At 50.0% G+C, this 20,131-nt stretch overlaps 1 protein-coding gene across 1 annotated transcript in view; it reads right to left on the reverse strand.

Moving 5' to 3' along the window:
* Positions 1-2,830: 2,830 nt before the first annotated feature.
* Positions 2,831-20,131, reverse strand: part of CGNL1 (cingulin like 1) — a 136,179-nt gene continuing 118,878 nt past the window's right edge. The window contains exons 14-19 of the mRNA XM_087821276.1: positions 16,956-17,045; positions 9,351-9,434; positions 8,545-8,669; positions 7,472-7,580; positions 6,917-7,080; positions 2,831-5,847 (exon numbers count right to left, since the gene is read on the reverse strand). Coding sequence (XP_087677402.1) covers positions 5,718-5,847; positions 6,917-7,080; positions 7,472-7,580; positions 8,545-8,669; positions 9,351-9,434; positions 16,956-17,045 — 702 coding nt within the window. The 3' untranslated portion in view covers positions 2,831-5,717. The remainder of the gene's footprint in view (positions 5,848-6,916; positions 7,081-7,471; positions 7,581-8,544; positions 8,670-9,350; positions 9,435-16,955; positions 17,046-20,131) is intronic.

Genomic DNA, 20,131 nt, shown 5'->3' on the forward strand with positions numbered 1-20,131 from the left:
TGATGTTGCCCAAAGAGCACCTTCCGTACAGTGAGACAAGCGGGGAGGCTAGATGACCAGCCAGAGCAGCCGTCCCACCCAGCTCAGGCCAAACGAGTCAGGTCAGCACAGCTCCAGGGGGCATCAGAGGTGAAATGAGAGCCCCAAAGACCACAGCAGCCAACGGCACCTCAGGCAGCTGGGTCAGAAGAGCAGCTAAAAATCTGTGGTAGCCACGTCCATCAGGTGTGTGGCTTCAAAGGTTAACCTTGATTTCCATCTGCCTTTGATTGCAGTGCTCAGAGTGGGAGCAGGGAGCAGGCTGTTGAGTTGGATAGAGCCCCACAATTGAAGGGAAGATCTGAGAGAGGAAAAATTAAGAGGCCTCATGACCTGGGTGGTGTGGCTCGGGTGGTTGGGCGTCATCCCAGGCACTGAAAGTTTGCGGGTTCAATCCCCAGTAGGGGGCGTGCAGGAGGCAGCCAATCCAGGTTTCTCTCTCTCCCTAAAAATCAATTTAAAAAAACACATATTTATACTGTTTAAAGAGGCCTCAAGCATCCCTAATACAACATCCAATCCAATGAAAGACCTTTGCCCTCCCGGGCAGTAATGTGAGAGGAAGCAGAGCTTCCTGGTGCAGTGTGAACCCCAGAAGGAGACCCAGACTCCAATCCTGGCTCTTCCACCTCCCACCATGTGACCTCAGACAAGGTAATAACTCCCTCTGCCTGGGGTGCCTCTCTTGTCACAGCAGTACCTGCTCAGGGGGTGGCTGGCTCAGAGGAATCAACAGGTAAAGGGTTCAGGACAATGCCTGACACATGGCAGGTAAGTGCTCAACACATATTAGCTATTGGATTGTATATGACCTCAGGGAAAACGCAGCACTGACTATACAGTGTGAGCTAGCCAAGCAGAAGGGAAAACAGACAAATTTGGTATGCTATAAATCTATGACTTATATTTATATCTAATTTCCACTTAGCTTAATACTCTCCATTTTTATAATTACACTGGAAGCTTGTGAAGGTCCTAGACTGCGACTTCAATCTGCTATCTGCCTCTGCACCTGGCTCACGGTGGCAGGTTCTACTCCCGGCTATTTACTCCAGATGTGGCTACAGAAAACACCCAACTTCCTCCAAGCCTCAGATTCCCTACCTGCCAGTGCCTGCCTTTCTCATAAAACCGTTTAATTCTGTTTACCCAGAAAACCTCTGGAGTCACGGAGGAGTTGTTGACAATCTGTTGTGAGACCGAGTGAGACTCCGCACACCGGGAAACTTGCAAACGTCCCCCCAAAGAATAGGTACTATTGTAAATGTCATCTGGAACCACACTGCGCACTTTACAACCATCATAAACCCAGCGTGCGGCTCACACTTAATCCTTGCTTTGCTGATGGAGACAGGCTGGGTCTCAGGTTGTGTGTATAAATGACTGTGATGATTTTCAGCACTGTGTGTTCAGCAGTTCTGAGAGCAGGGCCAGGTCAGGCTGATATCTCTGCAAAGACTGGAATTTCTGGATTTGGGGGTTAAGCCCCTGATAGGAACTTATTGTCGAGTCATTTTCCCCTATCATTTGAAAACTTAGAACACAAAATTATCTGGCTAATAACTGTCTCCAACAAAGACAGGATCCTCAATTTCAAAGAAAAAATGCCAAAAAATATGAAGGAGAGAGCTGCAGGCCTGGACAGACTTCCCTTTGATTCTGGGCTCCGGAGGAAGGGGTGAGCTCTCAGAACTCTTCCGCCCACGGCCCTGGCAGAGGGGCCAAAGAGAGAGGCCTAAATACAGCTTCAAAGTAAATAATACCAAAAAGGGCCCCTTTTACTACAAGCAATAAAATGATACCTCAATAAACCCAACTCTAAAAAAAAATAATGCAGCCCTGGCTTGTGTGGCTGTTGGTTGAGTGTCATCCCATGCACCGAAAGTCACTGGTTGGATTCCAGGTCAGGGCACATGCCCAGGTTGTAGCTCCATCTCCAGGAGGGGGACAACCAATTGATGTTTCTCTCTCAAATCGATGTTTCTCTCTCCCTCTCCCTTCCTCTCTAAAATCAATAAAAACATTTTTTTTTAAAGTATTGCCCTGCAGGGCAGGCAGAGTTGTGAGAACCCACCAGGGCTGCTGAGGGACCCAGAACAGCAGCAGGAAGCCATGACCATCCGGAGAACTGGAGGCGGGAGGAGGTCTGGTCACCCACGTTGTCCACGTCAATGGAAGCTGCAGGCCCGAGGGAGCCCAGAGACAGGAGCCACAGCCTGAAACGCTGCACAAAGCAGGGGAGTGACAGCCGAGGAATGCCCACCTCCATCCACCTGCTCCCATCAGCTGACCCCAACCACAGCAGTCATCAGTCACGAGGGACCCTCCTCAAGAGGACAGGCCAGAAAATGGGTCCGAGGACAGAGAGTGAGCAGTGTAGGTCCTTTCCACAGAGAAGTAGTTTCATTTCCTATAAAATGGAGACCATGGTACCTACTGTCAGCCTGCTGTAGATCAAGAGATTATGGGCAAACCGTGACAAGTTTAGGAACAAGGAATGAACAGGAGCTGCCTCTTTATTCTATTATTAACACACTTCTCCGTTTGCTGGAAATGGACAGTTTGCAATCTCAGAACATCACAGCCACCCAGGATCACTAATTCTCGGTGCTCACCACTGGCCCACTCCCCACCCTGCCGTCTCAGAGCCTGGTCTGGGGCCTGGAATGCCACCCTACTTCACTTCCTCGAGTAGCTCCCCGCCATTCACTTTGGCTATTTCTTGGCAGACACAGAGCAAAGCTCTGGAGAAAACAAGTAAGTCAAAATAACGGGAGAGCTGAGATTCCAGTCAGGTGACACCGTTTATTGAAAGCAATCTTGCTTGATCAGGAGTTCACTGACATGGAGGTAGCTGCATAAGAATGTCTCTCCCCCACGACAAACCAAAGCAACCAAAACAAACCCGAATGCAGAAACCCGACGGAATGAGCCTACTGGCATTGTCGAATGACTCTCAGGAGCAGGAAAAAAATTATAAAGATATATGATGATTGTCTCCTTGGCATTGCATTGGCCACGTATTTGTTCATTAAATATTTTTTTTCTTTTTAAGCAAGCTAAAGAAAATAATCTTGAGTAGGGTTAGTTCTTAAAGCAACGACAAAAAATCATGTGTATGTAATAAAATCAAAGAATGAGAGCATGTCAGAACTGGAAAGGACCTTGGGCCCTGGTCCTCATTTACTCTGGGAATCTGGGGCTCTGGGGGCATGTGCTCCATCAGGATCACTGGGGTAACATAAACACCTTTGAACGCCCAGGCCAGTACCCTCCCCACCCCAAAGCTCACTACGTGCAACCCGCTCACTGCCAGCTCCAATACTGTGTAGATGGCACATACAACATGTGAAACAGCCCATTTTCTAAGGTAAGGATGCAAGTCTTCTGAGTGATCTTTGTTCTCTCTTCATGGGCAGGTTTGCTTCTCACAGCCCCTGAGTACCAGAAGGAATTGGCCAAAATAAGGGGCAGGGACTTTCTCACACACCAAGACAGATACTCGTTCCCAAAGCTCTTGGGCTTCAGAGCTTTCTCATCTCCCAGCTTTAGCTATGAGTGGGTGAGGCATTATTAGACAGGCTTCTTGGCAAATATCTCACGATGGTGGGTGCAGCAAGGAAATCAAGAACATACTGAGTGAGGGTCAAAGAAACCTTTGGGGTTCCAGGGAGCCAGTCTACCAACTCAAGACCATTGCATCCCCCAGAGGACATTGGGGACCCAGGACTGGGTACAGAGGGCTCAGCCTCTGTGTCTGTTTGTATGACTGTTGTCTATCACCCCCTTTCCCCTGACTGTGCTCCAGGAGGGGTGGGATTTTGATTCATTTTACTCACTGTTATATTCCCAGTGCTGAGGACAGTGCCTGACAAGTCATAGGTGCCCAATAAAAATTTGCTAAATGAATGAATGGCTAAAGGGAGGAATCTCTCCACACCCCAAGTTAGAGGTAGCGGAGGGCTTGGCTGTCCTGCTCCAGGGGCCTCACCTTTGTTGGTGGGCTGGGGTGGGGGGTGGAGTGGGGAGGGATTATACCTGCCCTTAAACCAGGCTGATCACTCTGAATCCTGTTTTGTGGGCTCTGTGACATGGGGTAGGTAGGGCCCTGAGATATCCTGCTCCTCCAGGGCAACCGTCATGGAGTTCTCAGGTCCACAGGCCTCCCATCTACCAGGATGCTTAGGCACACTGCTGAAGCAGAGTAACAGTCATCTCCGCCTCATACATGTTCACAACTAACAGGGTTCTCTCTGCCCTGACCTATGGGAGCCCAGCTGTGATGGGACCCGGCCTCTGGGTGCACCTGGGGACTGTCACAGTGGGAGGAGACACCAGGAAGGCCAGGAGGGAGTGCCAGGGTACCCTGCATCTTCCCAGGGCCATGCTCCCTATAATTCTGTCCCTGCCACTTGGCCTTGCCCCAGATCTCACCCAATCCCTCTGTCCCAGGAAGTTGCAAGGAGTCTTCCCGTTTGCACTGACACACCTCCGTCTGACTTCTGTTTCTTTCCTCCCTTTCTGGACATAAATGTGAGAGCCTGCTCAATTCCCCTCCTGTCTACACATCTCCCAGCCTTCAAGCTCTTCCTTCTCTTCCTTCCCACCCAAACCTGCACACACTTGCTTATCTCCTCTCCCTTCTCCCCTCCCTGTGACCTTACTGGACACCGCCTGTCTCTTCCTCGCCCCTAAGTCCATGAGCCTTGTCCCCACACCCTCCTATTCCCCACCAAGCAACCACCAGTCCAAGGACCAGAGCACCCAGTTCCGAGGCCAGCTGTAGTAGGGAGGAGGGGACCAATAACAAATGCCTGGGCGCCCATCCTTCCAGAAACCACATCATCTGTTAAAAACCTTACTTGCTAGTCTCCCCATCCCCTGTGTAAAAGAAACTGCAATTGGTGACTGGGAATTGGTCTCAACACGGTTCAGAAAGTATAACAAAATTCCAGATAAAATAAACAGCCAAGGCCACAAATACAAGTGACCCTCTGACCGTCTCTCCTTCCATCAGCGAGTTGTTTACTGAGACCACCTGTTTCTCATCTCAGGCTTCATTGTCCCTTATCACCAATTCTTTTCTTCCAACTCTGCGGTCCAAAGTGGTCTTTATTCTACCGTCTCTCCCATGCCTCTGCTCCTCAATACTTAAAATGTAGTAGCTTCACATTTAAAAAAATAATACTCAATATAGATGTGTGAACCCCCCAGGAAGCCTCTGTCACATCCCAAAACGTTAACAGCAGCGGTCAGGAGAAGGTCTGCTTTAAAATATGTCCAGCCTGTACATCACTTCCCGCCACGCACAGCAGCTATTAAACAGTAACTAGCATTTTGGGCCCTTTCTCCCGGCAGGAGTGGTGCAGCGGAGGCAGGAGCAGCAATGCAGACAGCTGTGCAGAGAGGACTTCAGCCTGCCAAATTACATTTTCCAAAATACCCCAATGGGTGGTGGCTGCCAGGCCTCGGGCGTCTCAACATTTAAACTGCAACTGCTCCCTAAGATAGAGGAGCTGCGCTCCCGCGCAGAGATGCAAGGAGGGGAGCGCAGAGGAGCCGGCTGGCTGCGTGGAGAGGCTGCGACGGGTCTCAGCTGCCTCTCCTGCCTCCTGCTGCGGGCGGCCGAGGGTCCCTGCGAGGAATGACGGGCCACCTCCGCAGCCCGGGGAGTGGACTCAGAGCTGGCTGGCGGCATCCTTGGGGAAGGTGTAGCTCAGTGGCGCCTCGTAGAGGCTCCCCCCGTCGGTGCTGAGGTCGTCATCGTCATCCATGTCATCCAGCACTTTACTGGGCGGCTTCTTCAGTCTGCTGAGAAAACATGGTCATGATTCCTGGCCCTGCACTGGGGCTCACCCCTCATCTGGAGACAAGGAAGGGGCTTGGGTTCCTGCCTCTCCACCCCACTGAGCGCCAGGGAAGCATGTGAACTTAACCTGGTCTGCACCCGCCGGCGCCCTGAACAACAGGAGCAAAAGCCCGCCTCTCTGGGAGCCCATGCTGGCAGGATGGGCTGGGCAGGGCAGGGCAGGGACAAGGTCAGTAGTACTGATTTTTCCTTCTGCCTCAAGCTCCAATATGGCTCATCTGGGTGCTGTTATTGATCCCATCTTAATTTAAATGTTTGATATCTTGTCCACTGGGGATTTTTTTTTTTTTTTTTGGCGTTATTTTTAAAATATTGCGTGTAATATTATCTATCTTGATTACTAAGAGTTTTGGTGCCCCCTTAAATGTTGCACCCTAATGCCGGCCCTGGGGGGTTGTCAGGGGGCTAGAGTCTTCTGTTCACTTATAAGATAACTACCTGTGCCATCAGCATAGTCAGCTTCTAGGAAAGGCTCACCTCCATGGAGGAGCATGAACCTAACCCACCCGCTCACCCCAATGCCCAAGGCAGTGACCCTAGGGCAGGGATAGCGACCCCCACCCAAACCCCTTAAGCCTACGGCAGTGGAGCTATAGAAGCAACCCAGGATATCCTAGTCCTCATGAAGATACGAACCAAAAATTTATCTGTTTCTCCTGAAGTCACGTAAAAGTAGCAGTGCTAAGGGCTGATGGAGGAGCTGCCCCCTCCATGGTGGCGGGAGCTAGTTTTACCTGCTCTGAGCCTCAGTTTCCCCTTATGGACAACAGGGATAATACCTGCCTGGCTGACATCGGGGCACTGGTGTGAGGATGACACATGTGAGGCCCTACTGAGCACGTGGCTGACTGAAGTGCACATAGCCACTCTCTGTAGGATGGGATGACCCCCAAAAGGCGACAACAAAAAATTGTCTTCAAGCAACAGAAGTGAGGGTGTCCTACAAGCATCAAGCTCTCTTCAAATGCAGGGGGTGACGGCCCCTGTGGGGTCACTGCACTTGCCCACCTTAAGTTCTTCTTCAAGGAGTTGAGCTGTCCCTGCAGCTGCTCATTCACGTCCATCTGCTCCTCCAGCTCCCTCTGCAGTTTCTTTTTAGAGCTCTCCAGTCTGTCGATTTCCTCCTCGGCCTCCTCTACCTGTCGCTTCATTGCTTTCAAGCGCAAGCTCAGCTGTGTTGGGAGAGAGGACAGGTGAGTGCTGGCTGCTCACCAGCCCAACTGGGATGGAGAAGCCCCAGCACGGACAGGCCAGCAATCCAGCCCCCTTTCCAGGCAACCACAACATGCCCAAAGGGCGGCAACCAGTCTCATGGGAAAGTGGAGATAAGCCTCTGTGACAGACAAGTCTGCTTTTTACAAGTCAAGTTCAGGGTTGGAAGTTTGCTAAATTCCTCGTTAAACAGCCTAGAGAGGCTCCAGTCTACGCTGTAATTGGGTGGAGTGGAAAGACAGGGATTAGTCCACACAGTCCCATCACCTGCCCACGGAGGCCAGGCCAACCTCTTGCTTCCCAGCCTGGGACAGAGTCTCATTGGAAATGAAGTTGCGGAGGGTCCCTCACCTGGTCCTTCTGATCAGTCAGCGACAGGTGTTCATCGTCCACCTGCATCAGGAGCTCCTTTACCTTCCGCTCCAGTCGTCGGTTGCTGAGCTGGAGGCTGGTCCGGTCCCTGCAAGAGTGGAGGAAGCAAAACTGAGGGCTCTCTAATCCCAGCCCCACAGGAAGCCCGGCCCAGGCTGTGGAGGAGGGCAAGCCCCAGCCAGAGCTGCCCGGTCCCCTCAAGGTTGAAGGTCAGGGAGACATGTGACTACAGGATGAAAGGGCTGGTCATCAGACAGATGAGGAAATGGGCTCCATGAAGGGGGGTGACTTGCCCTGGGTTGCAGAGCCACTGAGGGGCTGAGCTGGGACCAGACCTGCCCTGAGTTCTTCCTGTCCTGAACTTTACTTTGTAAGACAGAAGGTCACTGCCAGACCCTGCCCCAGGCTGCCTCCAAAACTCCTACCGATAGCAGATTATGTGAAATGTCACACCCACAAGTATGCACACACACACCCCTCCCAGAAGGACAGGGGCCACAACTAAGAACTGAGGCTGGTCAGGTTCAACCTGGTGCTGGTCCTGGGGATGCAACTGGAGAGTTAGCTGCAAAAAATGGTGTGTGGTCACCTGATCCCATGTTCTTCCCACCCACTGTGGGGCGACCTGCCCATCTTCGACAGATGGCCACTCGGCCTCTGCTAAACAAAGCAAATACGCTCGGCCCTCGGGGCAGTCAGCCCCCTTGCCTGTAATCTGGCTCAAACGTGTAGTTTGTGAGGCACCCTGTGCTACTGAGGGGCTGGGGAAAGCAGCAGCAAGAACAATGAAAATGCTATGGACTAAGAGCAGGAGTCCTGAGTTTTAGTCCAGCTACACCAATATTCAGCCAGGCTACCTTCCTCAAGCACTTACTTGGATGGGTCTCAGTTTTCTCATCTGTCAAATGGAAATAAAAATAACAGCAAAGCTGTACTTGCTCTGCCTTCCTCACGTGAAGGCCTCTGAGGATGGAAAGGTACAAAAGTAAGAGCACCCTGCAATGTGACGGTCACTGCCTACCAGGTCTCCACACCACAGCCAGGCAGCTCACCTCTCCTCGCTCTCTAGACGGTCCTCCAGCTCTGCGATCCTGGCCTCCATCTGCACCACCAGCCCCTCTTTGTTGGACCGGTAGGAACCTTCCAGGTGGATAATCCGGCTCTTTAAGTCCTTGTTCTGGAATCAGACAGGGGCACTGTGAGGGGGCTGTGTGTCCAACTCACTCTCTGCAGAGCAGGTTACAGGGGAGCCAGCAGTCAGTCAGTGACTGCGATGAGCCTGCTTCCCACACCAGAGGGGTGGCCTCGGGGACCTGGGAGAGCCAAGGATATTTCCAGGGGAAGGCCTTGCACCCCAGTCCTGACAGGCCAGGAGAGATTCTGTCACATTCCTTATAAGCCTGAGTAAAATCTTTGCCATGGCCTAGGGCTCTTGGATGTCAGACAAATGACCTTGACCTTTCATGAACCTATTTTCAGGAGAAATATGTTCCTTCCCCAATATCACATATCATATTCAGTGAATTTACGTGAACAGCATGTAAAAGAAACAATAAGTAAGCTTTGTTAGCAACTCATGTTTGATAACCCTGGTTCATTATTCCCTTTACACTGGATTTAGCCTGTTTTAGGGTTTAGAAAACACTTGCAATTCCACCTCCCCCCACCTGTAAACTTCCAAGCATATTTAATATTACTGAGAAAATCCTCTCTGGAAATGGTCTTAGAAATACCTCTCGTGGGCGAGGTACGCCCCAGAGTTCTTCGGCTGCTGAGCAAAGAAGGTGCCACTGGGGGGCGCCCATCCAAAGCCTCGGGGAGGGAGAGTGGGAAGGGCTCCTGGGGCCAGCGCCCTCACCTGTCTCTCCAAGGAAATCTTGTCACACTCCAAGTCTTGCCTCACAGCTCTCTCCTGAAGCAGCTCGCTCCTCATCTGTTCCATCTACACCAAACAGAGCAGAAGCCCGGGGTTAGTGGGGTTGTTCCCAGAGCATTTGTGCTGAAATGGCTCAGACACGGAATTCTAGCAGGCCAGCTCCTCTTCGTGACAGGCCGCCTGCCATTTCTCTCCTTGGCGCAGGAGCTGTTTCTTAGATATTCTTAGTTTCTGGATGATTGCGAAGACAATGATACGAATAGCATAACAGTCACAACTAACCCTGCTGTTGTGAGTGGAATTGTGTCCCCCCAAAAGATACACTGTAGTATTAACCCTCCCCCCCTCCCCCCCCCCCCCCCCCCGTGCTTCAAATGTGACCTTCTTTGGAAACAGGGTCTTTACAGAGGTAACCAAGTAAAAATGAAGAGGGCCCTAATCCAATATGACTAGGGTCTTTATAAAAGGGGGAAATTTGGATGCAGAGACAGATGTGCACAGAGGAAAGACGGCAGCCGTGTGGAGACAGAGACACAGGAAGAGCGCCACGTGAAGACGGAAGATTTCAGCGAGGCATCTACAAGTCCAGGAACACAAAGACTGCCAGAAAACTCCCGTGAAGGAGCAAGGAGGGAGTCCCCTATGGGTCCAGAGGGAATATGGCCCTACTGACACTGTGATTTCAGACCTCAGCCTCCAGAACTGAGACAATGAACTTCTGTTGTTCTGGGCCACCCAGTCTGTGGTCCTTTGTTACAGCAGCTCTAAAAACTGATACATCTGCTTAGCACTCCACATGCACTATCCTATTACATCCAGAGCAACCCTAAGAAGCAGGTAATACAGTCTCTGCCAGGGACACTGGAGCTTAGAGAAGTCAGTCAAGTTGTACAGTGACCACCATCCCAGCTTGCCCAGGACCGAGATGTGCTCAGGACACAGGACTTCGAGTGCTAAAGCTGAGAGAGTCCCAGGCAAACTGGAACAAGTCAGTCACCCAACCTGCCTGAAATCTGCACAACTAGTGTTAGGCAGAGCTAGTGTCCCCTGCGCCCGACTGCTGCATTACAAGTTCAAAGCACAGAAAGGCTTCCAGTTAGCACACCTCAAACAAACGCTGCGAGCTTTCTCCCTTCTTATGCCAGAAACAGAAGTCAGCAGGAATGCTGGGCAGCCCCAGGTGACCAGGCAAAGGCTGAACGTTACTGAGGATTTCTTCCATCTTAACAGGAAATGAGCCTCACCGAGCAGCGTAGTCGCCTGCCCAGACATTCCGCATCTCTGCTCCTCATGCCCAGGGGGCCTCCAGCCCCAGACCCTGCTCCCAGGACAGTCCAGAGAAGCCAGAATAAGAAGGTGAGTCAGGAAAATAAAATTGTCCCTCCCTTCTTAAGGCTGGGGTCCAGCCTGGCTAAGAGGTGTACACATGGGAGTCCCTGAGGCCTGGGGGCTCTTATAACAGCCTGGCCTCCACCTGGACTTTCACCACCTGTACAGGCTCCCTAGTGAGTAGAAGATAAGCTCATCCTGTCCCCATGTGGAGATAAGATCTGGGGGTCCCAGAAACAGTATGAGGAGGCCACCACCACGCTGGGCCAGGCTTGCATCTGCTCCTATCTACCCCTGTCCTGACCACGGTGTGCAACAGCAGCGTGGTGTGGCTGGCCCACAGGGGGCGACAGGGAGTGGAAAGGAATGAGGCCGGCGATGGGCAGGGCCTGGACACGGAGGCCTCAGATTCCACAGGGGGAAAGCTGGGACTCTGCCCACAGGTAAGGGGGTATCCGTATGGTCCAAAAAAATAAAAAATAATAATATTCACATTTTTGCATTTCTGCCTGGCAGGCTTCTAGGTCCTGGGGGCTCAGAGCTGCACAGTAGAGGACACAGAGGCCAGGGCAGTTATACACATAGCCGGAGGAAACAGGACTAGACCCTGGGCCACACCCGCTGCTCACTGCCCACTATGCCACCTGCTCTCTCTAGGCCAACTCAGTGAAAAGACTTCATACAGACCTAGGGTTCAAGTACAGCTGCCACATAAAAACCAAGACTAAGGGAGGCAGGCAGTCTCCTTCGGGCTGTGCACAGCAGGGAAGAATGCCAGTCATGCCAGGGGTCAGCGGGCAGAGCAGGTAAAACTCCGCCTGCGGCCCGTTCCCACTCCTGGCCCCAGAGCCCTGGAATCACATGGTGTGAAGAGGGCGCCGGGAGGATTCCTGTAACTGCTGTATGAGCACAAAGTCACGGGTAATGAATGCGGGCTCACAGCCCCGCTCCAAGCAAGGCTGTGAGCCTGCCAATGACACCACGCAGGGAAGGAGTCAGCACCGCCGGGCCATGGGACCATGACGTGCCTCCCGGGGGAGAGTGTTCTGTTCACACTCCTGGGCACAGGCTGGGACTTCTCGGAGGACACAGTTAAACTTTCACTGTGATGGAAAGTAGTTAACAGACAAGCAGTGGTGGTCCAGTTTCCCTTCCTGGCTCTGTGTACACTTGCGTGTGACCTTGGTCATCTCACCTCTGGGAGCAGGCCCTTGGCGCTGGCCTATGACACAGTGAAAGCACATGTTGGCAAATCCTCCACCTTTTGGGGTGCTCAAGTAAGTCTTGAGCAGTTTTTAGCATTACTCATTTAATCCAGTGCCCAATGAAGTAGATCCTATTACTCTCTCCATCACCTCTAGGGTCCAGGAGGGGCTGCAGATGCAGGCGTGGAGACTGAGCTACAGGATGAAGCCATAGGACAGATGAGGTCACCAAGGAAAAAAATGCAAGAAGAACAAGGGGGATCCAGAATCGCACCCTGGGGAGCCCTCCTCACTCTACCCCATTAGGGGAGACATGGAGAAAGTGAGGACACTGACCTGTCCCAAAAGCCAAGAAGGGTGAGTGCTGAGGAAAGTCAGGCAGAGGAGGGCGGAGGGAAAAGCACCTGCGCTGGACAAGAAGTTCACTCTGGGAGGCTGGGCACAGAGGGAACAAGGCTGCAGAGACTGGGCAGGGGGTGGGCGTGAAGAGGTGGGGAGACACCTCTCCTCTGGAACTCCAGCAGGGACAAGATGACAGCTACAGCCAGGGGGCTGGTGAGATCACAGAGGGGTTGGCAGGAGAGATGCCCTGCACTGGTAGCAGGCAAGGGTGAGACTTGCGGAGAGGGAAACATTGCAGACGACGGACTGTGATGAAAAAGGGATGTGCCAGGAAGACTGACTGTCAGTGGGGGAGAGACAGGACCCAGGCCCTGCACCGGGGTCAGCTTGAGAGCCAGACAGAACCTCTTTCTCTGAGCCTAGGACAGAGCATAACTCAGGGCTTAGGGGAGACAGGCTCCTGTAGCTCAGAGGTATGGGAGGGAGTGGGAGGGTAGGAAGGAAGGGGAGATTATTTTCCCCAAAGTGAAGGGGTAAGGAAGAACTGGAGGCTTGTAGAGAGAGAAAGAAATTTAAAAATTAGTTGCTGTGGGATGTGAGGCCACAAAACACCAAAAGACAATAAAAGACCAGCAGAGCAGAAGCGAGGGTCCAGTTGCAGCTGTGCAGCATCTGCTTTTAGGGGGTCGGGGTGACTCCTGCAGCTGTGCTCCAGCCTGAGGACCACGGAGGGAAGTACCGAGAGTCAAGAGCCCCTGGTGACAGGTGCTGAGTGACTGTGGGTGTCCGCATGGGAGCCCGTTAATCCTCCTGTACTCTCTGAGGCAGCTGTGGTCACCCCCACTTCCAGGTGGAAGGTTTGGAAATGGTGGAAACAGCTTTGGGATTCTAATCCAGGCTTCCTGATTGAAAATCATATGTTCCTTTTCTCCCTCTCAGCAAACCTGTCCGACCAGGGCCCTCAGGAAGGACAGACTGATCCTACAAAGAGGGGGAGCTCTGGCAAGGACTTCGGAGCCCAAGAGGAAGCAGTGTCTACAGTGCGGGGACGTGAGGATTGCTAAGCAGTCAGGCAGCTGTGGGCCCAGGCCAGATTCAGGACAAACCTTGCGAGTTCAGGAAGCAGCCACTGGCCAAGTCTTGCTCCCTCAGTGGCCCTAACTGAAAAATCTGAACCCTGCCAGGAAGCAGGCCTCGGGGGAGAGGAGCCCTCAGGAAACAGCTTTGGGGAGGCCTCCACAGGTTCAGGACCGCCCTGGGGAGCCCCAGGCAAAAGGTGCCTCTCCAAAGAAAGAAACAAAACAAACAATAAATATTCCTACCCACTCATCCCCTCAAAGACGACTATTAAAATGAAAGCATAAAATAGATCAGAGTGTAGAACAGGAAGGAACACATGTGTAGCCATAAAACCTAACAGTTGCTGTGACCAGGCAGTCCATTTTTCTTGAGTCTTTTGGAAACAAAGGTTTTTGGCAAACATGACAGGCTTCCTGCAACTCCTCACAGAGGACAGCCCGACACTAAATTCTAAAATAAATCTGCCATGTGGAGCCTCGTACAAGGCACCTCACGTGGTGTTATGGGTAATGCTCCCAAGGATGGGCTTGACTGTCAACCAGACGTGTTTTGGCTGTGCTCGATACAGTGGTCCCTAGGGATGGCCCGAGGGGTTGGGAATATTCCAGATCAGACTCTTTTTCTCCTGAGCCCACACTGGCAAGAAAACAACAAGCCTCTGGCTTGGCCGGCTTCCTCCTCTGGAACAGGGAAATGAATCTGAGGCTGGGAAAACATTTCTTTATATAAGCTCAGGGTTTCATGTGCTGTTTACACTTCAGTGATATTAAATAGACCAAATAAAGACTTTCCCGTTGAACTAAAAACAGAATGGGAGCTGAAGGCAACTGCTCATCACAGCTGGACTGAAAGAATGCTAAACCCTGAGCATTCTGATCAAAAATAACAGTATCGGATGCCAATGGGTTTTATGTAGGAGGCACCCGGGGTCTGAGCCAGCTCTCAGGATTAGCAGCAGCTGCCTTCTGGGTTAATGAAAAGCCAGAGATATTTATGATTGCTAATAACAATATTTAACCCCATCACCTGTGTTTACCATTGGGCTATAAAGGGGTTGGTGAGCCTATACTCCTAGCTGGCATTAAAAATGATACTCAGTCACAAGAAAGGAAAATTATCATTAACCAACTGTACACATGGGGTTTTTGAAAAGCTGATATAATAGGAGGCAGTTCTGAGACTAGGATCATTTTAATTAAAAAAGAAAGAAGTCCCATTTTGATCCTTGGCTCACTGACTATCTGGATGGAGCCTTATTTCCCAGTCCTCTATCCCAGGGGTTGCTTCCCCCTGGTGTGGACTGAGGAGCAGGTGGGAGCTGGCCACTGGGGAGCAGTTCCTTAAAGTGACTGCAGAAGCCTGGGACTTTGCCAAGGCAACCGAGCAGCCTCGAGCAGCCCCTGGAAAGACCTGAAGCCATCTGAAGCTCTCAAGTTGGTATTTTTCGTCCTACCTGCCAGCTGCCTGGGTGGGATGAATTGTCTTTTCACTGGGCTGGGTCATCTTTACCTCCATGGCCAAGGAAAAGCTCTCCACTTAGGCCTAACTTGCCGCTACCTGTTTGTACTCAGCTACCAACAATGACACAGCAGGGCCCAGGAGCCAGAACATCGAACACATTTAAAACACACCAAGCAGGGCCTCTCTTTTGCCACCTGGATCCTGGACTCATGAGGAGAGAAGAAAGATCAGGTGGACGTGAACCCTCATGCATAGTAAGAGACACCATGGCATTATTTTTAACTTGAGAACAGAGACCCCAAATGTATTGGGGGGGAGGGGGTTACTCTTACAGTCTGGTGCTGGGACAATGGGAACAGGTGGGAGGCGGTAGGCTCTGGAGTCAAACCGTGGCTCCACCTCTTACACACTGTGTGACCCCAGGCAGTCACTTAGCCGCTCAGGCCTTCGAAAGCCAGTGCAAGGCTCATGCACTACACCCAGCACCTAGGCAATCCTTGGGAAGGTGACAACTGTCATAAATGGAAACACGGCTTTGGAGGAAGAAGAGAAAAAAGGCATTCTCTAGATTTAAACAGACCAAAGCCAGTAAAATACCTCTATTTAACTGAATTTTCCTTCAACTCTAAGTCAATCAGAAACACCCCTGTATCAGGTGAAACTATATATGGGTGAGAAAACAAATACTCCTCACCTTTGTTCTGAAAAGAAATCATTTCACCACATTTAAATCCATCCCTTCTCTTTCATATGAGTTAGATTTGAAAACGAAGCCCAAGCATCCAAAAGTCTGAAAAACTTGTCTCTCCATTAGAATTCCCTCAATCTATCAGTTTAAACAATATCCTGAGCACATATGGGAAGCAATGGCCTCAGAAAGGCTGGGAACATAAAAGTAACATGGCCAGCACTTATTGAGCATCAGATACAATGGCAGATGGAAAAGAGCCGGTGATTCCCCTTCAGCCTTGAGAAGAGGTAACCAGCTCAGAATGGCACTGTCCCTATGCATCGGAACCTCCAGTTCTCAGCCACCCTGAGATGGGGGGAAGGTGGTAAATGTGCAAAAGTGTGAGAAGTGTCCAGAGGCAAGTGTTTCTTCCAATACAGAAGATTTTGAAAAAATTAATTTGTATTTCAGATTTTGATGTCAATCCTTTACACACATAATTTCCTAAATTTTACTCAGCATCACCCAAGGCTTTTAGGTTTTGTTTGTGTTGTTTAATTAAGAATGTGCCCAAAGCAAATCGAGAGGTAAAGAATTTTCTAAGTGTCTATGTCCAGTTTCTCCAGTACCACTTTCAGGAGCAAGGCATACACCTGAGTTGTCACTGAATGTACGTCCCATCAGAGGTTTCTTCTGGTATCCCCAGGTAGCGTGTAAATGAAAGGCTGAGATCAGCGAATGTAAGTTCTCAAAACGGCCGCTGAATGTCCCGAATCCTTGCCCCATGATGTTTGCACACTTTCTCTCTCTCTAGGGCTTTGGGCAGGCAGTGGGGACATGGCCACTGGTTTCTAGTGAGGTGGTACTGCATCCCCAGGATATGACTTAACCACTCCGAACTTTCCTTCATTAAAAATAAGGAAGTAAAATCTAAAACCCTTGCGATTATACTTAGTGTAGTTTGGAAAATTATCTCCATTCTCTACAGTGCAAGGCCAGGGTGACTGTACCCGGCTACCCCCCGGTGTTGCTGAAAGGATCAGATGTAAGTGACACTCCTTTTAAAACTGCAGAAAGCATTCACACGGAAGGTACTGTTATTGTACTGTGAATGCCTCAGAGGTTTATGTATTGCTAATTAGTGTGTAAAGTCCTTAAAGTGAAAGTCTACAGCATATCATTTACTTTCCATTGCACTCACATAGTGCTAGCTACCAAATCCCACACAATTGCTCGCTGAACTAATGAGTCTCAGAGCCTCAGCTCTAAAGGCACGTTGCCTGTTATGGCTAATACACTGTTATCCATAACCACTCTGGAAACTTCCACTTCACGCCTCCCTCCTGGTGGCTCACTATGGTGACGACTAAGCAATCTTCCATCATTTCCATAAGGCATGAACTTTCCTCCCCTCCTCCAGCTGAATCCTCCATGAAAAATCCTCTTGAATTTCCTTTTTCATGCAGGACAACCCACTCATCACCCCACGACGTGCAGTACCTGTTCCCTGCTCCGAGTGATCCTCTCAGACAGCAAATCCGAGTTATTTCTTTCTTCTTCCAGCTCGATCTCCAGTTGAGACACCTTGTCCTAAGAAAGAAGACAGAAACACAGCCCACTAACTTACACTGACCTGGGTAAGGAGGAGGACGGCCCTGTAGAAGGAAACCCCAAGGACACATCAGAGCTGGGTGTCAGGAGGGTTTGGGGAAGGACGTGTCTATTTCTCATACTGCCCGAAGCAGGTATTTTTAAAGCCATGTTTTATTGCTTTCATAATGTAATTATGCAGTTAGGAAATACAATAAAGGAGAAAAATACTACCCTAAACCCTGATGTAAGCACCGAGGATACTTAAGCACATCTCTTTCAAATGTTTTTTCCCCCCTTCTGAAACAATAACTACTAAGATCTATCTTAGCTTAAGGTGTCTAAGTTACCTGAGGGAAATGAGATATCATCCAAGGCACATTCCTCTCACTACTCCAAGCTCAGGACAATGGACAATGTTTTGCCTGCCTCCTGCTTAAGGTTTCCAAGAGCCCTGCAGGAGTTAAATCTTTAACAGCCTTTTGCACCTGCCTCTTTCTTCTAAGGAACCTCACTTAGCGCTGTGCAGTCCCCAATTCACATCGGAGCAACATAAAGACAGCATGACCCATTCTGCTAAACCAACCGTCACAGAAGAAGGGTAATTTCTATCTTCCTTGCTGGCTCCTAATGGAGCATCATTGAGCATTAGGAGAAAAGAAATAGCTTTGCGTGAAAAAGAGTGGCTTCTAACATAAACCACTGCACCTAGCACTGGGGGCATGGTCTTTGTGCATGGGTTTCCACTGTCACCAGCCAGTGCGGCATATGTCTGGGTTTTAACTCAGAGCCATATACATGAAAGTGCAACCAGCACTATGAGTTTTTAAACACAAGTCTGAGGCATCTATAGTAAATACTGTCTCTGCCGTTGTCTAAGTTGACTGACAAGCTATGGGTGCCTCTCTAAGAAAAGTCACAGAACTCATATGAGTGACAAAATGTCTATGCATGCCTTCCCCATTATTGATGGAAATCTGTAGGAAACCCAGACAGCTCTCTCCTGGTAGTCGAGAGTCCCAACGTCCAACTCAGGACAGACAGCCGAGTCCTGCACCAAACCTCCTATATGCTCAGTGGCCCTGACTTCTTGACACCAGCTTCACTGAAGTTGGAAACCACTGACACACACATGCCACATTTACACAAGACTACCACCTGAGTTTACAGAAAATGCTCCTGTTGACAGAGCTCAAGTCCTGAGAATTGAAACGCTAGTGAAGGAAAAGGTAAGATACCAGTTACCGCAAGATAGTCGTGCCAACTGCCTCTTAGGGGAGGAAATACCCCCCCAGGGTGCTTCACAGGATGGGGCCTTGAGAGCTACTCATTTTGTAATTAATGGAATATCTAAATTACTGCAGAGGGGCAAATGAAGCTTAGCTATGCCACTGCTTCTAGACTTTGAGTTAGCAAAAGGAAATGTTCTTTTTAGTCAGAATCTTTCAGAAGGGGATGACCTGACAACCCAGTGTTTAGCTAAAAGCACCTCTTCACAGGGTTCTCTCCCCCCTAGAATGTGTCTGGTACAAAACCCAGCAGGAGCACTCAGGGGGCACAGCCAAGGATCCTTACACCAAAGGCTCATGTGTCAGTGCCTGATGAGGCTTTAGCTTGCTTTTAACCAGAATGTTTGGTCCTAGAATAACTGCTTCCTAGTTAACAGGGTTGAACATAGCTTGCCTCAAGATGACCTCCCCTAATGAGATCAGAACCAAGACATTAGCAAAACATATAGCAATCTTAGAAAACTGTAACCAGGTTGTCCCAGCCTCTAAAATGGGCCCATCCAGCCCGGGCGGTGTGGCTCAGTGGTTGAAAGTCAATCCATGAACCAGGAGGTCACAGTTCGATTCCTGATCAGGGCACATGCCCGGGTTGCGGGCTCGATCTTCAGTAGGGGGCATGCAGGAGGCAGCCAATGGATGATTCTCTATCATCATTGATGTTTCTCTCTTTCCCTCTCCCTTCCTCTTTCTGAAATCAATAAAAACAAATTTAAAAAATAAAATAAAATAAAAAGGGTGCATCTAATAAAATTTGTAATGGCTGAAACATTACTTCCTACACATGAACTGTTACTAAATCCCCTGGAGATTTTAAAAGTTCTTTATATTTATTTGCAAAGTTGAATCAGGAATTCCATTGATTTTAAATTTAAGCTCTCTCCCTGGCCCTGAGCTCTCTCTGCCTTTATCAAAACGTTGACAATTTTAACTTCTCCCACAGGTCTGAGGAGGGTTTTTAGGTCTCTTTCTTCCTCTCTAAATTCCACTGGGGTGTGGAGTGTGGTGGTGGTGGTTGGGGGGGGGGGGTGTGTGGAGGATCTTTCTGGTTTGGGGTTAGTTTTATTCGTGAGGATTCTTTTCTATAAGTTCAGGTGGACTGATATTAAGGTTCTTTCTGTCATTCTTGGTGGGCTGTTCATATTTAGATTCTATTACTTAATTCACTTTTCTAATGTGCTGCGCTTTCATCTTGTGAACAGATCACCCCCAGCTGGTGACTCCACTGAGTACTTTCTGATACACTGTCTTGGACTGTGTTTATACTGTGTATCCCAAAGTGAACTGAACCAGTTTGCTGCTAGCTTGGGCAAAGCTGGATCATCCATAAGAGAAAATGGGCCAAAATTGGCGAACAAGAATGGAGCATGTGGTGTGCGTGGCAAAGGAGTGCTGGGTGTCCCTAGCAGTTACGCAGTTTGGACTCCAGGCACACCTCGGCCCCTCCCTACATCGGCAGCAGTCTCATCTCCTTCATAGTTAAAAGCACAGCCCAAAGTAGCACGCAGAAAACGAACCATCTACATGTCCTTGTGTAAAAACACCTGACCTCTTTGGGACTCTGTTTTGCTTCCTCTTCAAGGCAATGAGGACACTAGACTAAATTACTTCCATCGTTCCTTCCAGTTCCGATGTCCTATGAGTCTGTGAACTATGCTTCCCCAAATAAGAAATGACCTTCCTAATGTCTGGCTATTTGAGAACGTAAAAACCAAAGACTCCCCAGAAGCTAAGGTTGAAAAGAAAGGCTGTTTCCCTCATGTCCCACTCCCGCTCTCCAAGGTCCCTGGTGCTGCCCAG

Source organism: Miniopterus natalensis, chromosome 1 (assembly GCF_054644295.1).
Source record: "Miniopterus natalensis isolate mMinNat1 chromosome 1, mMinNat1.hap1, whole genome shotgun sequence".
Classification (NCBI taxonomy): domain Eukaryota; kingdom Metazoa; phylum Chordata; class Mammalia; order Chiroptera; family Miniopteridae; genus Miniopterus; species Miniopterus natalensis.